General features: G+C 38.9%; 1 protein-coding gene across 2 annotated transcripts in view; it reads right to left on the bottom strand.

Annotated features, from left to right (window-relative positions):
* LOC131060109 (uncharacterized) overlaps window positions 1-25,171 on the bottom strand; it is a 125,844-nt gene that overhangs the window by 34,891 nt on the left and 65,782 nt on the right. For both annotated transcript variants that reach the window (XM_057993224.2, XM_057993217.2), the window contains exons 5-9: window positions 10,964-11,057; window positions 10,702-10,761; window positions 10,428-10,493; window positions 10,221-10,319; window positions 10,002-10,046 (exon numbers count right to left, since the gene is read on the bottom strand). In XM_057993224.2, coding sequence (XP_057849207.1) covers window positions 10,002-10,046; window positions 10,221-10,319; window positions 10,428-10,493; window positions 10,702-10,761; window positions 10,964-11,057 — 364 coding nt within the window. The remainder of the gene's footprint in view (window positions 1-10,001; window positions 10,047-10,220; window positions 10,320-10,427; window positions 10,494-10,701; window positions 10,762-10,963; window positions 11,058-25,171) is intronic.

Raw genomic sequence — 25,171 nt, 5'->3', positions numbered from 1 at the left:
TACACAATTCTACAACTTTCGATTGTCAAATTTGTAACCTGTACACATAAAACGAAAAATGTTGTGCTGTATAGGGGCTTGCCTAAGTCAAATCCCCTGTGGATGTTTTCACCTCCACAACAGAAATGATGAGAAAAGAGAGAGCTTACCTCTGGTAGGGCAGAGGTTAAATCAGAAATGAAATGCTGAATTGACAAGATTATACCTTAGGTTTGATAAAGATGATGATGAAAAGCTCATTAGACAAGCCCTTCAAGTGTTGATCCAATGAAATGACAAGACATAACAAGATCAATCATGAAAACGTACTCGCATGTAGGTTGTAGCTTGCTGCCCCATAATGCTCAATACGCAGATTCATAATACTTGTTCAGTCATTAGGAACTCATACTGTCTTAGGCATCTTAAGAATGAGAAAATGATCCCTCACATTTCATTTATACCAAAGATCATACACTGTCATGATCCTTTGCCCTCTCATTTCATTTCTACCAAAGATCCTGGGCAATGAATACAAACTCCATATTGCCATTGTTGAAATCCAAAATAATAGAAAAACGTTGCATCCTCTATCATGATGAATTATAGGAGTGTTGTGAATATCAAGATCCCACTCCTTTGTGCAAAGACAATTTTATGAGTAAAAGGATCTAGGTGTCCTTTGCTACAAGTCGTATCTTTCACTTTTTCCCCACGCTTAGAGTACTTTCCATGATGATAAAAATGTTGAAAGGATATAACAAATAGTAAATCCACACTATTATCATCTTTTTCATGCTTTGTATTGTACACAATAGGAATGACTAGAATGCTTCTCTTCATCAAGCTTCAAATACCTCAAGTTAACAATCTCCATTTGTTCTTCATGTGTGATGAAGTGACAACTTGGCGAATGAATCTATTGTCCCATGGTGTTCCAGTTGGCCTCTCCTAGATTTGCCATGCACAAACCAGAAGTCTCCTTCTCATGATTATTAACTAACCCATCAACAAGCTCATTGGTCTTGGAACAAGGGAGTTCAAATGTCCCCTAGTCAACTTCCATGTAGTCAGCATATATCATAATGGATTTTTCTTGATAATATTGCAATTCCTCCTCATGGGGATCAATCTTAGCTAAATAATTCCTCACAACAGGATAACTAATATCTTGCACATCATCATCACGTCGTCCAACCGTTTCAATACTGTAATGTTTTGTACGCAGTACAGTCTCCTTCAAACACTATTCCTCCACGTATGGTGTAATTCATACGGCTTCCTTAGAACGTACAAAGGTGACCACACAGTATACTCCCTCCAGCAATTGGTGTGCGCTGACGGATCAGCGACTTTGACCGTACGGTGAGTGTTGGTCGTACAGTGATATGTTGTGCTTTAACCGTATGCTGGGGATGGTAGTACGGACTAAGCGTACGGCAGTGTTGGGTGTACTGTGATAAGTTGTGCCTCGACCGTACAGTGGGGATGGTATTACGGACTGGGCGTACAGTAGTGTTGGTCGTACAGTGAGTGAATATCCGCTGAGTCCCGCCCCTCGAGTCCTCCAAACGCTTAGACAGTCGATGTTTCACAGAGGAATGAAATAAATTATTAATATTCCAGACACAAGACACTTCAGATGGAGATTCGCACTTGCCAAAGAAATAATCTAAGGGTTCGCACATGCAAAGACAAATTATGTTGATAATGATCGCACAATAGATTACACAGACTCCGAACAGAAGCAGAATAGGGTGAGGAGAAACTCCCACCGAAACTGCGGATGCCAAGTAATGGCAGACAAGCTGAACTCCAACTGGAATTCGTACATACAAAGAAAATACCAAATTCGCATACCACACAAATGACAGACTCGGACATAAATATGGGCTCCGAGGAATTTCTCGAAGGGTAACAAACGGGCCGACACGACCAAACTAAGACTTGACTAATCTAATTAAATAAAGGGCCCGAAAGATTTGTTATTACATTTGGGGCCTTACAATAAGTATTTTAATTTTATTATTTAATTATATCAGGGACATCACAGTGTCCTCCCGAGCCAAAAATTGCTTGCCATCAAGCAATTGTAGACTTGGATGCTCCAAAATTTGCTCACCTTCCCAGGTGGCATTCTCGATTGGTAGATTCTTCCAGCACATAAGGAACTCCTTGACTGTGTGCGATCTCAGCCTCTTTTCTCTGACATCGATGATCTCCGCCGGTTCCAAAATTAGTTTTCCTTCTTCGTCGATGGGTGGCAAATCCTTGGACACTGTGACGCACTGCCCGACGGACACTGTGACGCACTGCCCGACGGCCTTCTTGAGACATGACACGTGAAAAACATTGTGAATCCGACTCCCCTCAGGAAGCTCCAACTCGTAGGCAACTTTGCCCACCCTCCGAACCACCCTGTAGCGTCCATAGAAACACGGCTTCAACTTCTCCTTATCACTTGCCTTTAAGGAGGATTGTCTGTACGGTTGAAGTTGGAGGTATACCAGATCGCCCACTTCAAAATTTCGCTCAATCCAGTGTCGATCGGCATACATCTTCTGTCGATTCTAAGCCCTCTGCATGTTATCTTTGAGAGATGTTAGGATCTCCAAACTCTCCTGAAGCCAATCTTTGGCCCTCGGTGCACGACTATCTCCCAATGTCAAATCAACAAATGAAGAAGGTCCATAACCATACAGTGCTTTTAAGGGTGGCATGCCTATCGACATGTGATAGGTGGTGTTGTAACAGTGTTCACCCATATGTATCCAGCGAACCCAAGCCTTTTGTTGTGCTGAGACATAGTTCCTAAGATAACCCTCTAGCCATTTGTTCACAATCTCAGTTTGTCTGTCTGTCTGCAGATGGTAGCTCGTGCTAGGCACAACTCGGTTCCTGTCAACCAAATTAACTCCATCCAGAAGGTACTCAGAAAACAGCTATCCCTGTCACTTACTATGTTTAGCGATAGACCATGTAAGTGGAATACCTCACGGAAGAACAACTCGACCACTTGAATTGCTTGGTATCTTGTGGGGATGGCAAAAAAATGGGCACACTTGGTCAAGCGGTCTACTACGACGAAAAATGCAATCTTTTCCTTGCACTCTGGGGAGCCCAGTAATGAAATCCATCGAGATGCTATCACATTTTTGGTCGGGGATTGGCAGTGGTTGCAGCAGTCCGGCCGGTAAGGTGTGCTCAAATTTGTTCTGCTGACAGGTGGAGCATTCCCACACATACTGCAGAATGTCGTTCTTAAGTCCCTTCAAGGAAAACCTTTCTCGGATCTATCTGTAGGTTTTCAAGTATCCCGGGTGTCCGGCCAAGGGAGAGTCGTGCATTTCCTTCAGAACCTTTTCCTTCATCTTGGACTTGGGTACCAGATAAATTCTATCCTTGTAGTAAATGATGTCATCAACCACCTTGTATCAGTCATCCTGCACTTGACCATCCATCAGTTCACAAGCAAAAGTATTCTTGGAGTATTCAACCAACAGATGTTCCTTCCAATCCGCCGAAATTTGGGATAGAGAACATATGGCAGGCCTTCTTGATAGGGCATCGACTACCACGTTATTCTTGCCCTTCACATACTCAATGTCGAAATCAAATGCCTGGACTTTGCTCACCCAACTCTGTTGTTGTTCGTCCAGATCCCTCTGCTCCAAGAAATATCGCAAGTTGTTGTGGTTTGTCCGTACGACAAACTTTGCCCTGACGAGGTACTATCGAAACTTCATCAGTGCATGCATGATGGCGAGCATCTCCTTGTCATAGATGGAGTACAACCGCTCAGCTCCTAGAGCTTCCAACTCTCGAACACAATGGGGTGATGGTCTTGCATCAACACCGCTCCAATGCCTTCTCCCGAGGCATCGCACTCCAGGATGAAAGGGCGAGTGAAGTCTGGTAGTGCCAAAACCAGACACGTACTCATAACTTCTTTTAATTTGTCGAAGGTCTGTTGCGCCTGCGCATTCCAATGGAAGGATCCTTTCTTTGTCCGATCTGCCAGTGGTGCATCAAGCTATGAAAATCCTTTCACAAACCTTCTATAATAACTGCACAATCCAAAAAATCCATGCAGCTCCAAGAGAGTCTTAGGTGGAGGCCAGTCCAGAATTCCCTAAATCTTCTCCTTGTAAACTTGTACCCCCCAGGCGCTGATGATGTGACCCAAGTACAGGACCTCGGTCATTCCAAAATCACATTTGGACCTTTTGGCATATAATGATTGCGATTTCATAATCCTCAATACTTCATCCAAATGTCCTAGATGTTCCTCCCAGGTCTTGTTGTAGATGAGTATGTCATCGAAGAATACCAGTATGAACTTACGCAATTGCTTGTTGAAGATGTGGTTCATGCAGGACTAAAAAGTGGTCGGAGCATTGGTTAATCCAAACGGCACGACCAAGAACTCAATGTCCGTAATGGCAACGGAAGGTTGTCTTTTCCACATCTTGCTCCCTCATACGGATCTGATGGTAGCCGGAGCAGAGATCAATTTTGGAGAAATAGACTGCGCCATGTAGTTCGTCCAGCAGCTCATTGATCTTGGGAATGGGGTATCTATTCTTGATAGTCTTCTTGTTCAATGCACGATAGTCAACACACATTTTGAGAGTTCTGTCCTTCTTCACCAGTACCACCGAGGACGCAAAGGGGCTAGAGCTAGGCCGGATCCATCCTTTATCGAGGAGTTCCTGGATCGTTTTCTCTATCTCTTCTTTGAACTTCTTCGGGTGGCGATAGGGTGTGGTGATAACGAGTTTTGCTCCTTCCTCCAACTCAATGGTGTGCTCAAACCCTCAATGTGGGGGTATACCAGGTGGACTATCAGCGAAGACCAAACTATGCTTATCCAAAACCGCCTAAAGTTCCTCATCTTAGTAGTAAGTCGGTTGCCCTTTCACAGGTTTTGTCGAGATCAAGCAATGTGCTGCCCAGACTACTTCATCATGTCTGAAGATGGCTTCCATCCGCTCGACGGAAATCTCCCTCAGGCCGCCATTCGACATTCCTCTGAGAACCACCTTCCTGCCATCCACCTCAAATGAGAACTCCATCCTTTTGAAGCTCTACGTGTATTGGTCGAGGGTCTCCATCCATTGAATGCCCAATATGACATCTGTGTCATCTAGATCTACTACAAAGAAATTGTTTGTCACCGTGTAATTTCCCATGGTGATGCTTAGTTGCAGAACCAAGTGAGTGCATGATAGGAGATTACCTCCTACCACCTTGACATCGAACCCTTCATGCTCCTTTGTACACAAACCCCTTCAAGTGACGAGTGATGAGTTTATGAAGTTGAGCGAGGCCACACTGTCGAGCATAACAAGGACTCGTTGCCCTTGAAGTGTACCGTGTACCCTAAACACATTGCACCTTGGGGTGCCTGCCAGTGTGGCAATGATGCCTCCCCTCCGTACCAATGTGGAAATTCTCTCCGCCAAGCTGGTTTCTTCAGCAAATTCTTCCCTTGGTGGTTCACTTTCCTCATGCTCCTCTTCTCCATCGAACATCACCTCAATATAGTGAATCTTCCATTTGCCCAAACATCGGTGTCCTGGCTCCCATGGCTCCCTGCAGGTGAAACAAAGCTTCTTCCTTCTGAGTTCCTGTTTTGTGGCTTCATCGAGTGATGACTTCTTCGGAAAGGGTTTATTATCCTTCTCCTTCGAAACAAAGGGTGGTTTGGCATGTGCAAAATTTCTAGAAGAGGAAGATGTTGCCATGTTACTAGCCTTTTTTATTGCTTCCGTGAGCGTGCTGGGGTTGAACTCTTTCACCCAACCTTTCAGTGGTTCCATCAATCCGTCCATGAACAAGACTACCAATCTCTGGTCTGAGATGTCTATTACCAACACGCATAGCCTCTGGAACTCTGTGATGTAACTGTCCACAAGTCCCAACTGTTTTAGTTGCGCCAGCTCCTTGAAATTGAAATCTGGATCCTTCCCATCAAATCAGTCTATGAGCCTCTCCGTGAAGTCAGCATAGGAAGTTATCTGGTCATGGCTGAGAGTGACCATTCCATGATGCCACTATTCGTGAGCGACTCCTTCCAGGTGAAGTGTTGCAAACTTGATAGCTTCATCTTTAGGCATCGGGTTGAGTTGGAAGTAGGTATCTACTTTTTTGTACCCAAGCTCGTGCCAAGGTTGCTCCAGTCCCATCAAAGGATGACAGGTTGATCTTACCAACCTTCCGCTTGATGTCATTGTTATAGTGTGCATAATAGCCCCAACTTCTACTGCTCGAGTATTTCATCCGAAGCTCAGCATAATCCTTGAAGAATGTGTCCCCCTTGAGATTTGCATCCCTCCAATCTTAGTTCAACTGTGCATGCATCTCCTGAAAGGTGGGTTCTTGCTCCCCGCACGACGCTTCTGATTTCTAGGAAAAAGTCAACATCAGCGGCCGTGAATGTGAGCGTTGGAAGTTTGACCTTCCAATGACCGAATCATCGCCCTGCCCATTTTGTTCTCCATTCGTTTTTCCCAAGGCCAATTATCAAAAGGTTTCCTCCATGATTTGTTGTCGTTGCTCCCCTCTGGTTATGGTGTCGTTGAGCTGAGCTTGGCTTCTAGTTAGCTCCCTTAATAGAGCCATGACTTCTCTTGCAGGATCTTGTGGTTCCCCCATTCGGTCGGCAGAACGGTACCTCCTAGTGTACACTTGCATCCACCACACAATAGGCTGGTAAGATCACCAGCGCTGATACCACTGTAATGTTTCGTACACAGTACGGTCTCCTTCAAACACTATTGTTGCACGTATGGTGTAATTCGTACGGCTTCCTTAGAACGTACGGTGGTGACCGTACGGTATACTCCCTCCAGCAATCCGTGTGCGGTGATAGATCAATGACTTTGACCGTACGGTGACTATTGGTCGTACGGTGACTGTTGGTCGTATGGTGATATGTTGTGCTTTAACCGTACGGTGGGGATGGTAGTACGAACTGAGCGTACGACAATGTTGGGCGTACGGTGATAAGTTGTGCCTCGACCGTACAGTGGGGATGGTAGTACAAACTAGACGTACAGTAGTCCTAGTCGTACAATGAGTGAATATCCATCGATTCCCACCCCTCAAGTCCTCCAAATGCTTAGACAGTCGGTGTTTCACAGAGGAATGAAATGAATTATTAATATTCCGGACACAAGACACTTCAGATGGAGATTCGCACTTGCCAAAGAAATAATCGGAGGGTTCGCACATGCAAAGAGAATTTATATTGATAATGATTGCACAACATATTACACAGACTCCGAATAGAAGCAGAATAGGGTGAGGAGAAACTCCCACCAAAACTACGGATGCCAAGTAGGGAGGATCTCTCACCTCCGAAATGGCAGACAAGCTGAACTCCAACTGGAATTCGTACATACAAAGAAAATACCAAATTTGCATACCACACAAATGACAGACTCAGCCATAAATATGGGCTCCGGGGAATTTCCCTAAGGGTTACAAATGGGCCAACAGGACCAAACTAAGACTTGACTAGCCTAATTAAATAAAGGGCCCGAAAGATTTGTTATTACATTTGGAGCCTTATAATAAGTATTTTAATTGTATTATTTAATTATATCGAGGACATCACAAATACCTTGCAAATCATTTTAACAAGGATCAATTACATCCATACCAGAAAATTGGGTGAATGTTTCTTGGGAATTATCTGCAATTATGGATAGATTTTTTACACATAGTATCAACTCTTCTTCTTCCTTAGGTTTAGCAACTTCCTGCGGTTCTAATTTGATGTTGTTAAACCCATACTTTACACATACTTTTGGTTATAATTGTTGGCAATTGACACTTATCCGGTGGATACTGATGCGTGAATAATGGTCTAGGGTTGTCATTGATGGTAACTCCGGTAATTATGAATTTTGGTAACCAGAAGTGACCGTGATCCGGTGACACATAACCGGTATTTTAGGCTAAGTAGAGCAGTTTTGGTCGGGAAGCTTTATGATGATTGCGGTGGTCAGATTCGTGCATGGGATGATAGGTCCAACATATAGAAATCATTTTAACGTCATTGGGATGATCCACATATGTTTTTGGTGATCCGGTTCAAGCCAACTCATGTTTACACGTTACATTACAGGCCAACTTGATAATTGTTTATTTTGTGATTGTGGATATATATCACCGATGTAGAAGATATTTTTGAAGCATGGTGTGATATGATATGGGCAAGCAGTAATCGAGAAACCTTTTTGGCGTAGTTTCACGTGCGCATTCTTGATCCGGTAGTTGACTGAACAGAAAATAGAGCAGAGTTGCAGAGCAGATACAATCAGAGTTTTTGCACTTAACCGGAACTCATCCAAGCATTGTTTAATGCTATTTTGGAGTTCAATCATTGTAATTCATCATTGTAAATGATTTGTAAGGCAGTGAGCCTTCCGAGGTTGTAGCCCTTATTGTAATTGAGCAGTGAGCTCTAGGCAGTGTGCCTGAATGCAAGTGCATTCTGCTTTGTAATATTGTTTTGCTACTGGCCATAGTAGAATAATATTGTGGGTTCAAAGCCCACCGTGGTTTTTCCCATTTGGGTTTCCACGTAAAAATCCTAGTGTTATGATTTTGTGGTTGACTATCTTGTGTTTCTGTATTTTACTTTCTTGCATATGCTTCCGATGGTTTGAGATTAAGTCAGAAAATTTGCTTGCTGGTAGATCACTGATTCACTCCCCCCTCTCAGTGATCCTTGATTCCAACAATAATTTGATGTTTTCCCACTATCATGCAGCATTTTGAGTGTCTATTGCAAGTGACAACTTTTTTAAGATTTCCATCCTTATACCATGGCAAAAGTCCAACTCACTGCAGAAAGCATCGCAACTCCTCTTATACGCATGTGTGTGTGCCCTTGTTCATATACTCACATAGCCTGATCTGACTGGCATCCCCATCCCCATACTGTACCTGCACCCCTACATGAATGCATCCCAACTCTTCTTATACACGAGTATGTGTGTGCTTGTGCATGTGCATGTGTGGGTCCGTGTGCATGCGTGTGTGTGTGTGTTCGTGTGCATGCGTGTGTGTGTGTGTGCACGTGCATGTGTGTGTGCCCACCCTCATTCATTACTCACATGGCCTGATCTGAATGGCATCCCCATTCCCATACTTGTACCTGCACCCCTACAACTCCAGCTAACTAGTATGAAATCTCACAATATTGACAACTTTTAATATGTAAACAAATCACCAAACACAAGTCGATAACCACATCGTTGCACATCTCATGCAGATATACAACACACTTAGTATGGAACCTACCTATTGTTGACATAAGAGTTACCTGGAGATGTGAGGGTGCAGATTATAAATTATGAGAAAGAGGATTGCATTCAGATCAGGCCATTTGAGTAAATTGTTGCAACCTCATTCATTTAATCAAATGGCCTAGTCTGCATGGCATACCAGTACCTGCACACCCACATCTAGAGGTAAATATTATGAAATCTCAATGCTGACAACTTTTTATATGTAAACCAGTGGCCAAACACAAGTTGTCAACCACACCATTGCACATCTCCTACAGATATATAACAAGCATCTGCACCTATTGTTGAACCCTGCAAGCAAATTATGTTCCTTTCCAGGTGACAAGAAACTTTAGCACCAAACATCAAATGACTCAATTTACACCAGAAATTCCGGAATTTGATGCCCATACTAGTTCAGTCTTATACGATGCATAAAATAATAAATTTGAACTTCACCAACTATAAACAGTAGATACTAACATCCATCTTTGAGTTTCATTACAATTAGCTAGCAGATACTAAATCCATCCCAATTTCCAAACTAGCCATTTTTACCAGAATTGAATTCTTATAAATGGATAAAGAAACCATAGCAAACTCACTATGGATTCAACTGATTTTTCTCAATAGACTCTTTAAAAACTCAAACAAAACAGAACCATGCATAAGGACTGAATAAACGCTGCAGCATAAAAAAGGAATGTGTGGTATTCAAACCTTGAAGACATGGAATGCAGATGACTGGATAATTTTGCTTGGGTCCTGCAGGATTGCCCAATTGGACAATATAGTTACTAGAGTGATCACATATATGAAAAGCACCAAACATATTGATCAGCATTGTAGAAGAAATGCATTCCTGAAATATGCTTCTGAAAAATTGTAATGGTGCAAGCTATAGATAAACAACACAACATATAACAACTTTCAACACACCTTCAGCAATGTCATCATCACTTTCAAATTTTGCACTTCAGAGATATACTGCACCATAATTGCTCCATTTGGGCGCTCAAGGAGAAATTCTGAGAGTAGCTGGAGAATAAAATTACAAGATTTTAATGAATTGCACAAAGATATTCTGCATAGTGATTGTAGAAACAGAAATTGCAAATAAGAACATTAACAAAAATTAAAACTCACCTTCAGAGATTGCCGCCGTGTTACATAATTTCCTGATGTCAGAAATCTCTCATAGAGTCCAAAGAACTGAATAGGAATTACAAAATATAATTGTAAAAAACCAATCACATGAACTAAGAATCTAGCTAAAATGTAATTTCAATCACCATGAATGACAGGATATGTTTTCGAATTTGACATCATGTACAAGGAAAACAAAGCAGCTAAACACCAAACATTACACATGCAATACATGATCAAACAATATGCAGAGTTATCAGGGTTGATGATAAACCTGTGAATAATTTTTCGTCAGATATTCTGATACCACCTTTTCATGCCTTGTAAGCAGATCCTGCCAGCACCAATGTGAGGGATGGTCAAACAATTTTCTTAGAATGCATTTCAGATGCAAGTAGCAAATGTTTATGCAATTAAACGAATTGAGCAGAAGCCCCAGGAATTTAAATAAAAACAAGAATGCAAAATAAAAATGATTGATTCAACAACAATAGCAATTGCCCCAGCAACAAGAATTTGGGAGAGATTGAACTAACTCTGAATGTTGTAAAAGCATCTGAAGCTATATCAAAATTTGGAAGCTCCACATACTTGAAAAACAACTCGAAGCTAGCTGACTCCAACATGTATCTGAGATCAAAAAACACACCATAAACAACAATTATATGATAATTAATGGATCAAAAAAAAACAATTATATGATAATTAAGCAATTACATATTAAAAAAATGCTCTTTCTAGAATCTCTTCCAATTTCAAACAGTCCATTCCATCAAGCATAGAAAAGTTAAAAGTAATTGCATGCATTTAAAATGTGTTTTTCCAAAATGTAATTTGTTTATAAATATGCAGGTTTGACCAGAGCACCAAAACTGCACAGTTTTCATGGTGTGAAGTTGCACATTCAAAAGGTATTCTTTGTTTAGAAACATGTATCCCACTTCTCTGAATGTCAGTTATATATATACACTTTAGTTTAAGTAGGACCTAACCATAATATGATTCACAAGAAAATTTGGACAATAGGATTGCTCCATGCATTTAAGTATCACTACAAATTTCAAACTCATTTGTAAAGAAGTTACAAGTTTAAGCAATATGTCAGAGTTTCAGAAAGTGGGAATGGCGGCTAGAATTATATATATTATTGGAAAATTAATTGTAAGATATAGTTAAAGAAGTTGCAATTTAAATATGATCGTCCTTCAGAATGTCTATGTTGGACATTCCTCAACACTACTGGACATGTCACTATACTCAACCCTTTCTTCAACAATGACACAGAACCTATCTTGGTCAACTTCAAGTTTCCTATTTGTGTTATTTCCTCCTACTAGTAGTTCAGCTTCCCCTAGTTTTACTAGTTGTGGATCTTCAATCAACAAATCCTCTATCCCTTGTATATTTGTAACATATGCAACGTGTTCTTTTGTGAAGAAATCAATGTCAAACTTCACTCCAAATTTAGGACTTCTCTTAGAAGGAGAGGGCTCTATCAAATCTTCTATGGAATTTGTAGTCTTTGTCGAGTTTTCCAACCTTTCTCAATTGGAAAGATTTGTACTTCTAGAAGAGGCAATTATTGTGAAATATCCACAACTCAGCACTTGAAGGCATACAAATTTCCAGTACCAATTGAAACCTTCCTCAATGTTGACTCCTACTCAAACTCCTACTTTTGTTGTGGCTTCTACTTCCACTTCAGCTTTTGCTAATGCCTCATACTCATGGCCTTGATTTCCTAGAGAATGCCACCTCTCTCAGACTCTATCTTCTTTTTTGTTCTAGTAATTAGATAGGCCATCAAAGAACTTGGTCTACTCCCTCACTAGATTATTTCTTTTGCTATCTTTTTAACAGATCGATGGCATTTAATTCCTTTTACTTAGATGTTGATCCTCTAATCTTCCTTCTTCCTCACAAAGACACCTTTCCCTGTGCTGTTGTAAGAATGTTTTGTCATTGTACTCCACAATCACATTAGTATGAAGCTCTTGCAATACAATATAGTGTCTAGCAAGTAGTTGAGGTAAGTGATCAAGCAATATATTAACTTCTTTTACCACCACATCCCAAACAGAATCTCGTATTACATGATTTCTTTCAGATTCTTCTCTAATGGGTTCATGTAGTTACATGTCCTACAAGTTATTGAAATCTTTTGTGAGATCATCTTTTCTTTCTTTCTTATAGATTCTACACTGCCAAAGAATAATAATTGCAACATTAACATAGTAATTGCACAGCACAAGGAATAAAGAATAATCAAATAGTTCATATATCAATAAAGTTAGATGCATTTTGAAAAAATACAGCACCTTGTTCCTAACATAGACTTTCTAGTCGAATGACAAAACTTCTAGTTATTGATTACACAAACGCTAACAACCAAATTTCAACCCACTAAATCACTACATAACACCAACAAAGGTTAAAGTACAAATGAGATGATGCCCTGATTAGATTTTATTGAACAAAACATCACACAATGGGTTATGAAGCAATTGTATATTGACAACATCGATATTTATAAGAAGGAGGAAATACTCGGAATACCAATAATGGGAGTTGGCCTAGGGCTTAACCAAGTTGGAACTTATGGTTCCATGGGTATCTAAAAAATCAAGGACCTATTTGGGTCAAACCTAGGCTGGGCAAAATATAGATGTCATAGTGTTTCAGAAAAACATAAGGTATGAAAGGTTTTAGACTTATTTCAACAATTTACACACACTCTCCCTTTTTGAGTTGAATAGACCTAATTAAGGCTTTCTAGACATGCTGGTGTAAAAATTTCAACAAATCCTCTTTCGATATAGAAGTGGATTCATTTGCTGATGCAGCTTTGAAATGTAGAGCAGTTGAGCTGACCGTTTTTCCCAAAAGATGCACCCGTTTAAGAAATTGCTACCATCCCAATTAAGGATCTCACAAGAGGATATTAACCATGTCACGAATCGCAAGGGGAGATGGTACACGCGTTCCAACAATCTCCCCCTTAGTGTTACTCAAAGGATTCGAAACCACAACCCCGCTTTAATACCACTTGTAGAGTGATTGAGCTGGCAGTTTTTCCCAAAACGTGCACCTATTTAAGAAACCACTACAATCCCAATTAAGGGTCTCATAGGTGTTGATGCATGGTAGCTACGGTAAGATAAATGATTGAATGAGAGATAAATGAACTCTCTCGTTCAATCATTTATCCTATCGATTAAACCATTAAGAAAAACTTCAAGCTATTTTAATTGATGATTATTCCTCATGTATATCAATATCGATAATCATATCATGGCATATTGGTAATCAACGATAGTTATCTAATTAACCATCTATCCCAATCTATATCGGATGTGTTCTCAACAAGAGATTATCATATTGCTATCGGGTGGCATAGTAATGCACCGGTTAATGAATATAACCCTTTAGTTAGAGATCGGTGTCGGTTAACATAGACACCAATTCACTTTGGTTAATTTGCAATGCCAAACGCCATCATTAATACCGATCGGCATATTGGTTAATATGTTACGTGAGTCCCAATTAATATCTGGTTGGTAAATATGTTATATGTTACGTGAACTCTGATTAATATCGGGCTAACAAATATGTTTAACACCGGTTGATATTATATACCAAAGGGTGCGACCAAGTAGTGTCTTGATCGGTCATGTCCATAAGACATGACTGGTCAAGGCACTGCTTGATCCTCCCCTCTCATATATATATATCATTTTGCATTTGAGAAAGAGGATATCGAAATCAATAAATACTCCTCTTACCTGCCAAACAAAGAAGATAGTTAGAATTGTAATTAAGATAAAATACATAGATATATAAAAAATAAAATTAGAATACATCTTGCATATTGAATTGTAAATTGAACAAACATTTACATGGTATCAGAGCTATAGTTAAATCGAACCTGAGGCTGTTCAATTTTACGTAAAATTCAAATCAAGCATATATTCAACATCACAATCCCATCGATGGCTAGCGCTATCAGATTTGAAGACAGACTCGCAAGAGGTGATGACTTCTCCGCATGGAAATTCAGAATTCAAATGATTCTAAAAGAAAATAAAGTCGAATCATTTGTAAAGACTGAAACTGAAGAACCTGAGACTGAACCTGACAAAGCAATTTGGAGAGAAGGAAATGATAAGGCTATCAAAATCATAGTTGATGGGGTAAGGAACAACATTATGCCCATTATAAGGAAACATGAAACAACCTTCAACATGTTCAAAGCACTTGAAGACGCTTTTGAGATATCTAATGCCAGTAGAACCTTGGCTCTCAAAAGAGAAATAAATCACATAGCCATGATAAAAGGAGAATCAATAAATGCCTACTTCATGCGAATATCTACCCTAAGGGATGAACTGGCAACCCTTGGATATGAGATCCAAAGCAAAGAATTAACCCTCATTATGTAATGGACACCCTAGAATGCCCAAAAACTAAACCAACTGCTGATAGGAATTAAGTCAAACAGTTTGCATCCAACTCCTTATTTCTCCGTTTAATGTTTAAACCTCTTATGGCTTCAGAAATGAAATGTTTGTTTGTTTTTAGTCTTTGCATAGATTTGAAACCATATAACATGAACTAGAAGGAAATTACAATAATGTGCAACATGAAGATTGAACTACTGCTGAAATGATATTATTTCCAGAATTATTAAAATCAAATACATAGCAGATTTTTTTAACTCACTAAATACTCCAGCATTTTTGACATAATATTCCAGCAATGACTTCTCATCTTGCTGGTACAGTAACATGAATAGTGTCGTGCTACAGTACCATGAATAGTGCCGCGCTACAGTAGCGTGAATAGTGTTGTGCTATAGTAGCGTGAATTGTGCTGCGCTACAGTGCTGCTACAGTATTAATTAGTCTTCAATCAGTCCAATATCATCATAAAATGATCCCTTCAGAATGGCATAAGCATTGGTCAAGAAGTGGAGAAGGTATGAGCAAAACACCAAATCTGCCTATAGCTGGAGATGCACCCAATCTGCCTGTTAATGAAGCTGATAGCAATGGATTCCAAAGGCCAAACCCCAAGGGAATGACGTCTAGAATGTCACAAGAGAGGATAGACGTCCTCTAATGCCAAGAATGGATCTGCAACTCACACATCAATTTCTTCTCATATTCAACATGCTGAATGAAGCCACAAAAGCTTCCTTTTATTCTTTCTCCAAGGGTCGACCCAACTCACTTAAACAATGTGGGATAAAACATGTGCAATATAAAACATATTAAAATATTCACTTATGTCTCCCTTGGATGCCCCTTTGATTTGCACACATCCCCATAAAATAAATATTAAAGTAACACTTTAATATTTTACAATTAAATTAAATGTTACTTTAATAACACTACAGGCATTAAAATATACTAGCAATCAAACTCCGAATAGCGCGACTGATAACTCGTCGGAAAGCTCTCGCCAAGGAGTATCGAATCCAATCACCAAAACTAGCCTCTGTTGTGTCCTGTTGACTTACTAAAAATAGTAAGTATGCCTGAAACTAAGTAAATCAACTCCGTTTTGGCCTGAACTGGAAATGACTAGGCCAAAACACTCCAGGATCCCTTTAAACCCTTCGTTAGCCCTCGGGACCATGTAGAGCTAGGCTAACGCACATATGCTTGGTCAACTGCTAAAGTGGGGACATTACACATTGCTCTAGATGGGTTGCCTAGCATATGGGAAACATTCGTGCAAGGCATCAATGCAAGGGATAACTTCCCAAAATTCGATAGGCTAAAGGTTGACTGTCTCCAAGAGGAATCAAGGCAAAATAAGAAAGAGATCAAATAGAAGAATATAGATGAAGATCTTCAAGTTCTTAATACGAATTACGAACACAAATAAGAAAGGCAAGCAGAAGCAATTCAGGAAGAGAAAAGGTCGTCGCGGCAAGAACTCCTTCAAAAGGGACCTCTCTCAGATTCAGTGTTACAGATGTGACAAATTTGGGCACTATGTTGCCAAATGTCCAGAAAGAGCTAAACAGGCCACATTTGCCAAAACAGGAAAATCCAAAAGAGAAGAGGACTCTGAGAAGTATGTACTCTATTCAGCACTCACAAATCAAGCATCAAATAAAGTGAACTCCTGGGTGATCAACAGTGGCTCATCCAGACACATCATAGGATTCAGAGAAGTGCTAGACTCAATGAAAGAGGAAAATGATGAGTAAGTAACTATCGGATATGACTCTACACACCCTGTCAAAGGAGTTGGAACCTGCACCATCAAACTAAAGTCGGGTGTATCATTACAACTTAGAGGAGTGCTATATGTTCCAAACATCAAGAGAAATCTAGTCTCAATATCAACACTGGAGGACGATGGATACAGAGTAACCTTCATGGACAACAAAGTAAGCTATATGTTCCAAGCATCAAGAGAAATTTAGTCTCAATATCAACATTGGAGGACGATGGATACAGAGTAACCTTCATGGACAACAAAGTATTGGCTTGGCCAAAGAACTCATCCATCAAGAAGGCTAAAACAATTGGTCAAAGACAACGCTATTTGTATGAGCTATGTACAGAGCCCAACTTAGCCCTAATTCATGAGACCATAGATGCCAATGAAATCCGGCATAGAAGACTAGGCCACCTAAATTTTAGAGCTTTATCATCAATGGGAGACCTTGTCACAGGTCTACCCAAGTTAAAGCAATATCATTCTGGGGCATGCACAGGATGTGCCCTAGGTAAAAATACTAAGGGTGCTTTTCAAAATAGTACTAGGAAAACAAGTAAAATTTTAGAGTTAGTTCACTCTGATGTATGTGGACCTATGTCCATGCCTTCACTGGGGGGATTTTTGTATTATGTAATATTTGTTGATGACTACTCTAGGAAAACTTGGATCTACTTTCTGAAATGTAAAGAATCAGAAGAGATCCTTAATAGGTTTAAAGAATTCAAATCACTAACAGAGAACTACTCAGGAAATAAAATTAAAACCCTAAGAACTGACAATGGGGGGGAATACACATTAGAAATATTTAAAGAGTTTTGTAAAAATTCAGGGATTAAGAGGGAGTTAACAATACCTTATAACCCCCAACAAAATGGGATAGCTGAAAGGAAAAACAGGACAATAGTTGAAGCTGCCAAAGCTATGATTCTTGATCAGAATCTAAATATCAATCTTTGGGCAGAAGCAACTAGCACTGCTGTATCTATTCAAAACAGATGTCCCCACTCTAATCTTGAAGATAAGACCCCTGAGGAAGTCTTTACTAAATCAAAACCTGATATTAGCCACCTTAGGATATTTGGATGCCCTGTCTATATTCATGTACCTAAGGAGAAAAGATTAAAACTAGAACCTTCTGGGAAAAGGGGAATCTTTGTAGGATATAGTGAAACCTCCAAGGCTTACAGGATCTATATACCTGGTCAAAAGAATATTGAACTAAGCAGAGATGTGATCTTTGAAGAAGACTTAGCCTTCAAAAGAGCCCAAAGCTCTCTAGACCCTGAAGTCTATATCCCCAACTCTAGCATAGATAGAGATCCTACTCCTAATCTTCAAAGGGAGAATCCTGAGGAAACTATAAGTGAAACTCAAAGTCCACCTAGAGAAAACCTCAAGAAAAGACCACTACAGGCCACCAAAACTGTAGCAGAAGCTCAGAAGTTTGTTGCTCCTCCAGGAACCTTCAGGGAAAGCAAAAGGCCTAACAAATTCACTAGCTAAGTTGCCCTTATGAATGATTTTTCTAAAGCCGAACCAAACAATGTATCTGAGGCTCTTGAACATCAAGTATGCAATGTCTAAAGAGTATCAGTCCATTATGAAAAATGATATTTGGGAGATTGTTCCTAGGCCAACTAAGAAATCAGTTGTTTCATCTAAATGGCTTTTTAAAATCAAACATGTTGTAGGTGGTAGTATTGAAAAACACAAGGCCAGGTTTGTAGCTAGAGAGTTCTCTCAAAGAGAAGGAATAGATTATGAAGAAACTTTTGCACCTGTTGCCAAATATACATCAGTAAGAATTGTATTAGCTATTGCAGCAACTAAGGGGTGGAAGGTACACCAAATGGATGTTAAGATAGCATTTCTAAATGGTGAGATCTCAGAAGAAGTCTATCTAAAGCAACCTGAAGGGTTTGAAATTCATGATGCAGAGTCTCATGTGTGCAGACTCAAGAAAGCTCTTTATGGGCTTAAACAAGCTCCTAGGGCTTGGTATGAAAGAATTGACACCTATCTCTCAGGACTAGGCTTCTCTAAAAATGATGCAAATCCTAATCTCTACTACAAAAGAAACAAAGGTGATATGCTAATGTTGATTTTATATGTTGATGACTTATTAATCACAGGAAATGATCATCTTACAGATCAATGCAAGAAAGATCTATCCAAAGAATTTGATATGAAGGACTTAGGACTCCTTCATTACTTCCTAGGATTGGAAGTATGGCAGAATTCAAACAACATTATACTAAACCAAGGAAAGTATACCTTGGATATATTGAAGAGATTCAGAATGCTAAACTGTAGACCCATGACCTCTCCTATGGAAACCAATTTACAGAAACTTAAAGAAGCAACAGCAGAGTCACAACCCACTGACTCTACTCAATACAGATAGATGATTGGGTCCCTGATGTACCTAGTGAATACAAAGCCAGATATCTGTTATGCAGTTAATGCCTTAAGTCAGTTCATGTGTGAACCTAAGGAGATACACCTAGTTGCAGTAAAGCACATCATGAGATACCTACAAGGTACCCTAAACCTTGGTCTCAAATATGAGAAAGTTGACATAAACCTACATGGATTTACAGATTCAGATTGGGCTAGAAGTGTAACTGACAGAAAAAGCACCTCACGGTGTTGCTTTAGTCTAGGTTCAGCCATGATATCTTGGATCTGCAGGAAGCAGTCCTCTGTAGCACAAAGCTCCACCGAGGCAGAATACATTGCAGCTTCTATGGCGGCTCGAGAGGCAGTATGGCTTAGAAAGTTACTTGTGGGGTTGTTTGGAGAACCTATGAAACCCACTATTATACACTGTGACAATTAGAGCTACATAAAACTTTCAGTTAACCCAATGTTTCATGACAGATCCAAGCATATTGAGATCCCATACCACTATGTGCGAGATATGGTAGACAAAAATGTTATTCAATTAGAATATGTTTGTACAGGAGATCAAACGGTAGATATTCTTACCAAACCTCTTTCCAGGGTGAAGGTTGATCACTTCAGAAAAGGTTTAGGTATGATAGAAAGGTAATTTGCTTTGTAATCTATATTTACATATCAATAAAATGTTTATTGTGTAAACTTCTGGATTTTATCCCCTGAGTTCATATCTAAGAGGTGACGATCTCTCAAGATAATGAACACTTGGATGGAGACATTATAAGGTGACGATCTTATGATGTCCAAGCCAGTTATCATGTTGGATCTCTGATGTATCATGGATGAGCCATGATTATGTTGTGGTAAAACATTTATATGAAATGTTAGTGCACCTACCTCAACGTGGATAAAGATGAGAATGGAATATTTTCTCATATGATTATCCTTAAGTATTGTGTGCTTAGGCAATACTGATATCACGTGCTAAGGTGATATCCTATCATCACAAGATTGATGTGATGGTCTTTTGTATCACGTGTTTAGGTGATACTTCATATCATGTGATTAGGTGATATGATTTCCTAGAAAGTTAGATTGTGTAAAGAATGCTAACTATCATTTAAAATTGTGATGCTTGATACACTGCTCTCATTTATCTTACCTAGCTAAGAGGGAGTGTTAATGCATGGTAGCTACGGTAAGATAAATGATTGAATGAGAGATAAATGAACTCTCTCATTCAATCATTTATCCTATTGATTAAACCATTAAGAAAAACTTCAAGCTATTTTAATTGATGATTATTCCTCATGTATATCAATATCGATAATCATATCATGGCTTATTGGTAATCAACGATAGTTATCTAATTAACCATCTATCCCGATCTATATCGGATGTGTTCTCAACAAGAGATTATCATATTGCTATCGGGTGGCATAGTAATGCACCGATTAATGAATATAACCCTTTAGTTAGTGATCGGTGTCAGTTAACATAGACATCGATTCACTTCGGTTAGTTTGCAATGCCAAACGCCATCATTAATACTGATCGGCATATTGGTTAATATGTTAAGTGAGTCCCGATTAATATCGGGTTGGTAAATATGTTATATATTACGTGAACTCCAATTAATATCGGGCTGACAAATATGTTTAACACCGGTTGATATTATATACCAAAGGGTGTGATCAAGTAGTGTCTTGATCGGTCATGTCCATAAGACATGACTGGTCAAGGCACTGCTTGATCCTCCCCTCTCATATATATATATCATTTGGCATTTGAGAAAGAGGATATCGAAATCAATAAATACTCCTCTTACCTCCCAAACAAAGAAGATAGTCAAAATTGTAATTAAGATAAAATACATAGATATATAAAAAATAAAATTAGAATACATCTTGCATATTGAATTGTAAATTGAACAAACATTTACAATAGGAGGCTATTTGACCATGTCACAAATCCTAAGGGGAGACGTTGGACACGTTCCAACATGAATGACACTAGAGAAGTAGTGTGGTAGAGACCCTAGACTAAGCAAAGAGTCTCTATAGGATATGAACACATGGGCATAGTTCCTTGGTGAATTTCCAAAAACAACTAACCTATATCCAAAAACAACCCCAAGCTAAAAAGAAAAATTAAGGTGAACCATAACCATTACTGGCATAATGGGAACAATGAATCAGGAGTAGCAAATTGATAAGGCATAGGCCTGATCATAGTTGTATCATTAAGTAGTACAAAGTGTGGCACTGACCAATTAATATAGGTAAAGATGAGACAAAATGAGCAGACCCCAAATCAACAACAGCCACAATTACATTTGGAAAACAATTTACTCTAGAAAACAAGAAATTATATTATAATTGTAAATAAGCATTAATATTTTGCACATGAGAAATGCAATATAAGAGAGGCTTGCACTCACAGAAGTGAAACTAAATAGACTAAATTGAATTGAAACATAGTGTAGTAGTTATTGCCATTGGCATAAATTTCAATGAAGTTTCCATAAATGTCATTTCACTATGGATAAAACTCACTAAGGACAATGTTGATGCGGCGGAAGTCACGCTCCAACTCTTTTCAATCAACACAAAATAGAATGCTAAGTATTCTATCCTCTCTTGAATAAGGAAATCCCTAATGTTGTTCTGGATGATCAAGGGTGATAAGCTCAAGGTTCCAAATGTCAGGTCTTGATGGCTTAGGATAACTCAACGGTTTGATGTGTTTTGTTGGTAACACAAGGGGGCTTACGTTTGCAATAAGCTAGCCTACATCTGATGATGCTGCGATTCTCGGACTGGGAAAATAAAAGCAAAGGAGAAGGGTTTAGGAATTCTAAGTACAATGGTAGTAATGATTGGTGCTACGGGTAGATAGATTTCAAATAAACTAACCCTTGCTTCGCCAGAGATATACTCACAACTTCATAGGGATAGTGCAAGCTCCAAAGGAATGAAGGATTTTCAAACTACATGAATTCATTTAGGCACCCAATTCTAGCACACCCTGAGACAAACATCTACAGTTGAACTAAGCTCAATAGTAAGGTTCAAACTAACAATACACAGTGACCTACAATTAGTAGGCCCCCAATGGTATGAAATACCCCCCACATTTCACTATTAAAATCACTTAACTCTACTTAACCAGCTGATAGGAAATCATGCAATAAGAAGAATACAAAATAACAAACACCATACTTCAACGTTCATATATTGGTTTCAACTGTCATTACAACAATTTCTTACAACAGTCCTATTTTATTCTTCTAATCTGCAAACTGCATCTAACTATTCTAACCTCTAACTCCTAAAAATCTAACTACCTAGAAACTCTAGAATCTAACCCTTTACAAAGAGAGGTATTGACTTTTTATAGATTTTTACATTTCAGATCAAGGGCCAGGATTAAATGCATCCAAAGGCTGCAATTTGCCTTCTAGAAGCCTGGCAGCTTTAACCCATGCTTAGTAATTTCTTATAACTTCCCAGCTACTTTCTCAACCACTTTCTTAGCTAGTAGCCACTGTTCTACATCAATTCAGTCAATCAGGTAGTTGAGGAATAACTGACTTGTGTACCCCCTGTTTTAAATGCATTAATGGGGACCCACAGATGGTTATTTTACAATAATACAATTCAGTTTTTACAAACTGATTTTCTGGAATTTCCAGCTGCGTGATTTCTGAGTGTTCTGCTGATGCCTTTCAGAGACTCACAACAACATCACTTTGGTCCTGATTTTAGGGCACTGTAAGATCCCTTGCTAATTGTGATCCAAATTTGTTGATTAGTGGCTCAAGGAATATTGTCAAACACTTTGTATGCGAAGTTGTAGCTTGCTGATATGAATTTCAGTTTGTTGTGTATGCTCTTAAAATCAAGTAGAAATGATGTAAATGCTTTGAAATGAATGTCAAAAGATCTAACAATAAGCTGAGAATGAAATGCACTTGTTTTACCCTTTCCAAATGCAAATACATGAGCTCCTAAGGTAAAATACATACCTACAGCCAAGTAGCATTTTCACAAACACTTGGCATGTAAACTAATGTGCATCTGCAGCAATAAGGAATTACATCAAACATTTATCACGCATCCTTATGATTGAAGTGTTCATCTACAACATAGGGCATTTGATCAAACACTTGCTATGCAATTCCTATAATGTAATGTTGACTTTCGACTAGTGACTTTTAGACAAACAATTGTCTTGCATACTAAAATGAATGCTACAGCCAAATACCAAACTGAAATATTTAATCATGGCTAATGGCATTTTGTCAAACAATAGGTATGCAACCTTATTCCTCCTTAATGAAATATTAGGCGACTGATTACAAATGGACCACAAGTACCAAGACTCTTGGCTTACAATAAGATCAAATGTCATCACAGTTCTGATATAAAATATGCAGCTACAGCTATCCTATAGCAGCGACCCTTACAATGCAAAACGACCAACTAATTGATGTAAAATATGATGAAGAACCTAGAAGTCATATGCCGATGGTATTGAAGCTGAGATGGCGAACCTTTTCCACAATGGCCAGCAATTATGAAGCCCTCTAGATGCTAAATCGACCCTTCCAAGGCTGCCGCCCTTGTTCTGGAAATGCAGACCAAAAATGTTACCAAGCTCCCTCTTTAATATAGCCGTCTCAAGTCTGCAAATGAAAACCCTACAATAATCTGCACAAACACTGAATAAAATTCCTCCTTAATGCACAGATTGAACCTCTAGATGAAGTCCATGATCAAGCAATGATTCGGCTGATATCTTGCTAAACACTGAAGAGGCTACGTTCTCCAATGCTGGATATGGCAGAAAACCCTTATCTTCTTCCACAGTTCATAAATGAAGAATCAACAATACTCAATAATAATCGATTTTCCTCTTGGCAGCCTTATAAATCTTTCATGAAGTCGAATTTCTCCAAAAAGCTCATTAAATTGCATTTATTAAATTATGAGCTTGCACTTTAATATTTTAGTATAATCTCCTTGGCCTAGGCGTTCACACAATTAATTAAATGGCCCCCTTTTAATGATAAATGGACCCTAGAGGTATAAAGTGCAAATATAACATTAAATGTCCCTTATATTATAAAGTCCAAATATTAATCATTAATATGCACTTATAATTAATTATTATTAAAGTATAACTTTAATAATAATTAAAATATCATAACTCCAATAATAACCATTATTTCTCAATAATGCAAACACCATAGGGTAGCCCACTGCGTCCACTGTTCATCCAACTACATTACTAAAAATAGTAAGGATCCCTCTCGATCAAATACTAACTTAATATAAATAGTGTGTGAAACAGAGTCAAACGAAGGCCAAACTGAAGCAAACAAAGAGCAATCCTGAACACTTCTGACCTCCACAATGGGAATAAACCTCCTACACTACCAACTGGGACCCTCTAACCATCAGTCTTAGCCTACGAGGGCCAATAATAGGCTAATCCAATCATAAACCACATCATCTTGAAAAGGGGACATTATAGGCACGCTCTTCAATGCTCTGTGATCGCCATTTTGATCTTGCATGCCGCATCTTCACTTCCCGGCTTCGATCGCGATCATGTCTTCAATCTGCGTTTTAGGTTTCCCCTTGACTCCTTCCAATAGCATCAATTTGCAAACAATTGATTTCAACTTGAATCAATCACCTTGAAAAACTTAAGTAATTTTGACAAATATTAAATGTTATGAAGGCAACGCTGGGTTCCGTTTCGGTGAATAAGAGGAGAAAATGGAAGATGTTCACTTTTAAAACAATTCGAATCTCCCTTACTTCATTCCATTTTTTACTTAAGATCGCACCACTTTAAAGGGAAAACTTAGGTATTTTAAAGGTAAAGTGTCAAAAAGTTCCCTTTATAAATTTACTTAATGATTTCCCTTATTTCTTTTAATTTGACATTTCGCACTTAAGGGGATTATTAGGCGATTGGAGGCCAATTTGAAGAAGCCTTTTATAATTCATTCAATTTTCCCTTAAGGGAAAACTTAAGTGAATTGAGGGCGAAGTTTTCATCTAATCCCCGTTTTCATCTTTACTTGTCAATTCGCCAAC

The sequence above is a fragment of the Cryptomeria japonica genome, chromosome 1 (assembly GCF_030272615.1).
Source record: "Cryptomeria japonica chromosome 1, Sugi_1.0, whole genome shotgun sequence".
Lineage (NCBI taxonomy): Eukaryota > Viridiplantae > Streptophyta > Pinopsida > Cupressales > Cupressaceae > Cryptomeria > Cryptomeria japonica.
Note: the sequence above shows the minus strand (reverse complement) of the source record. Positions and strands in the feature narration are given on the sequence as shown.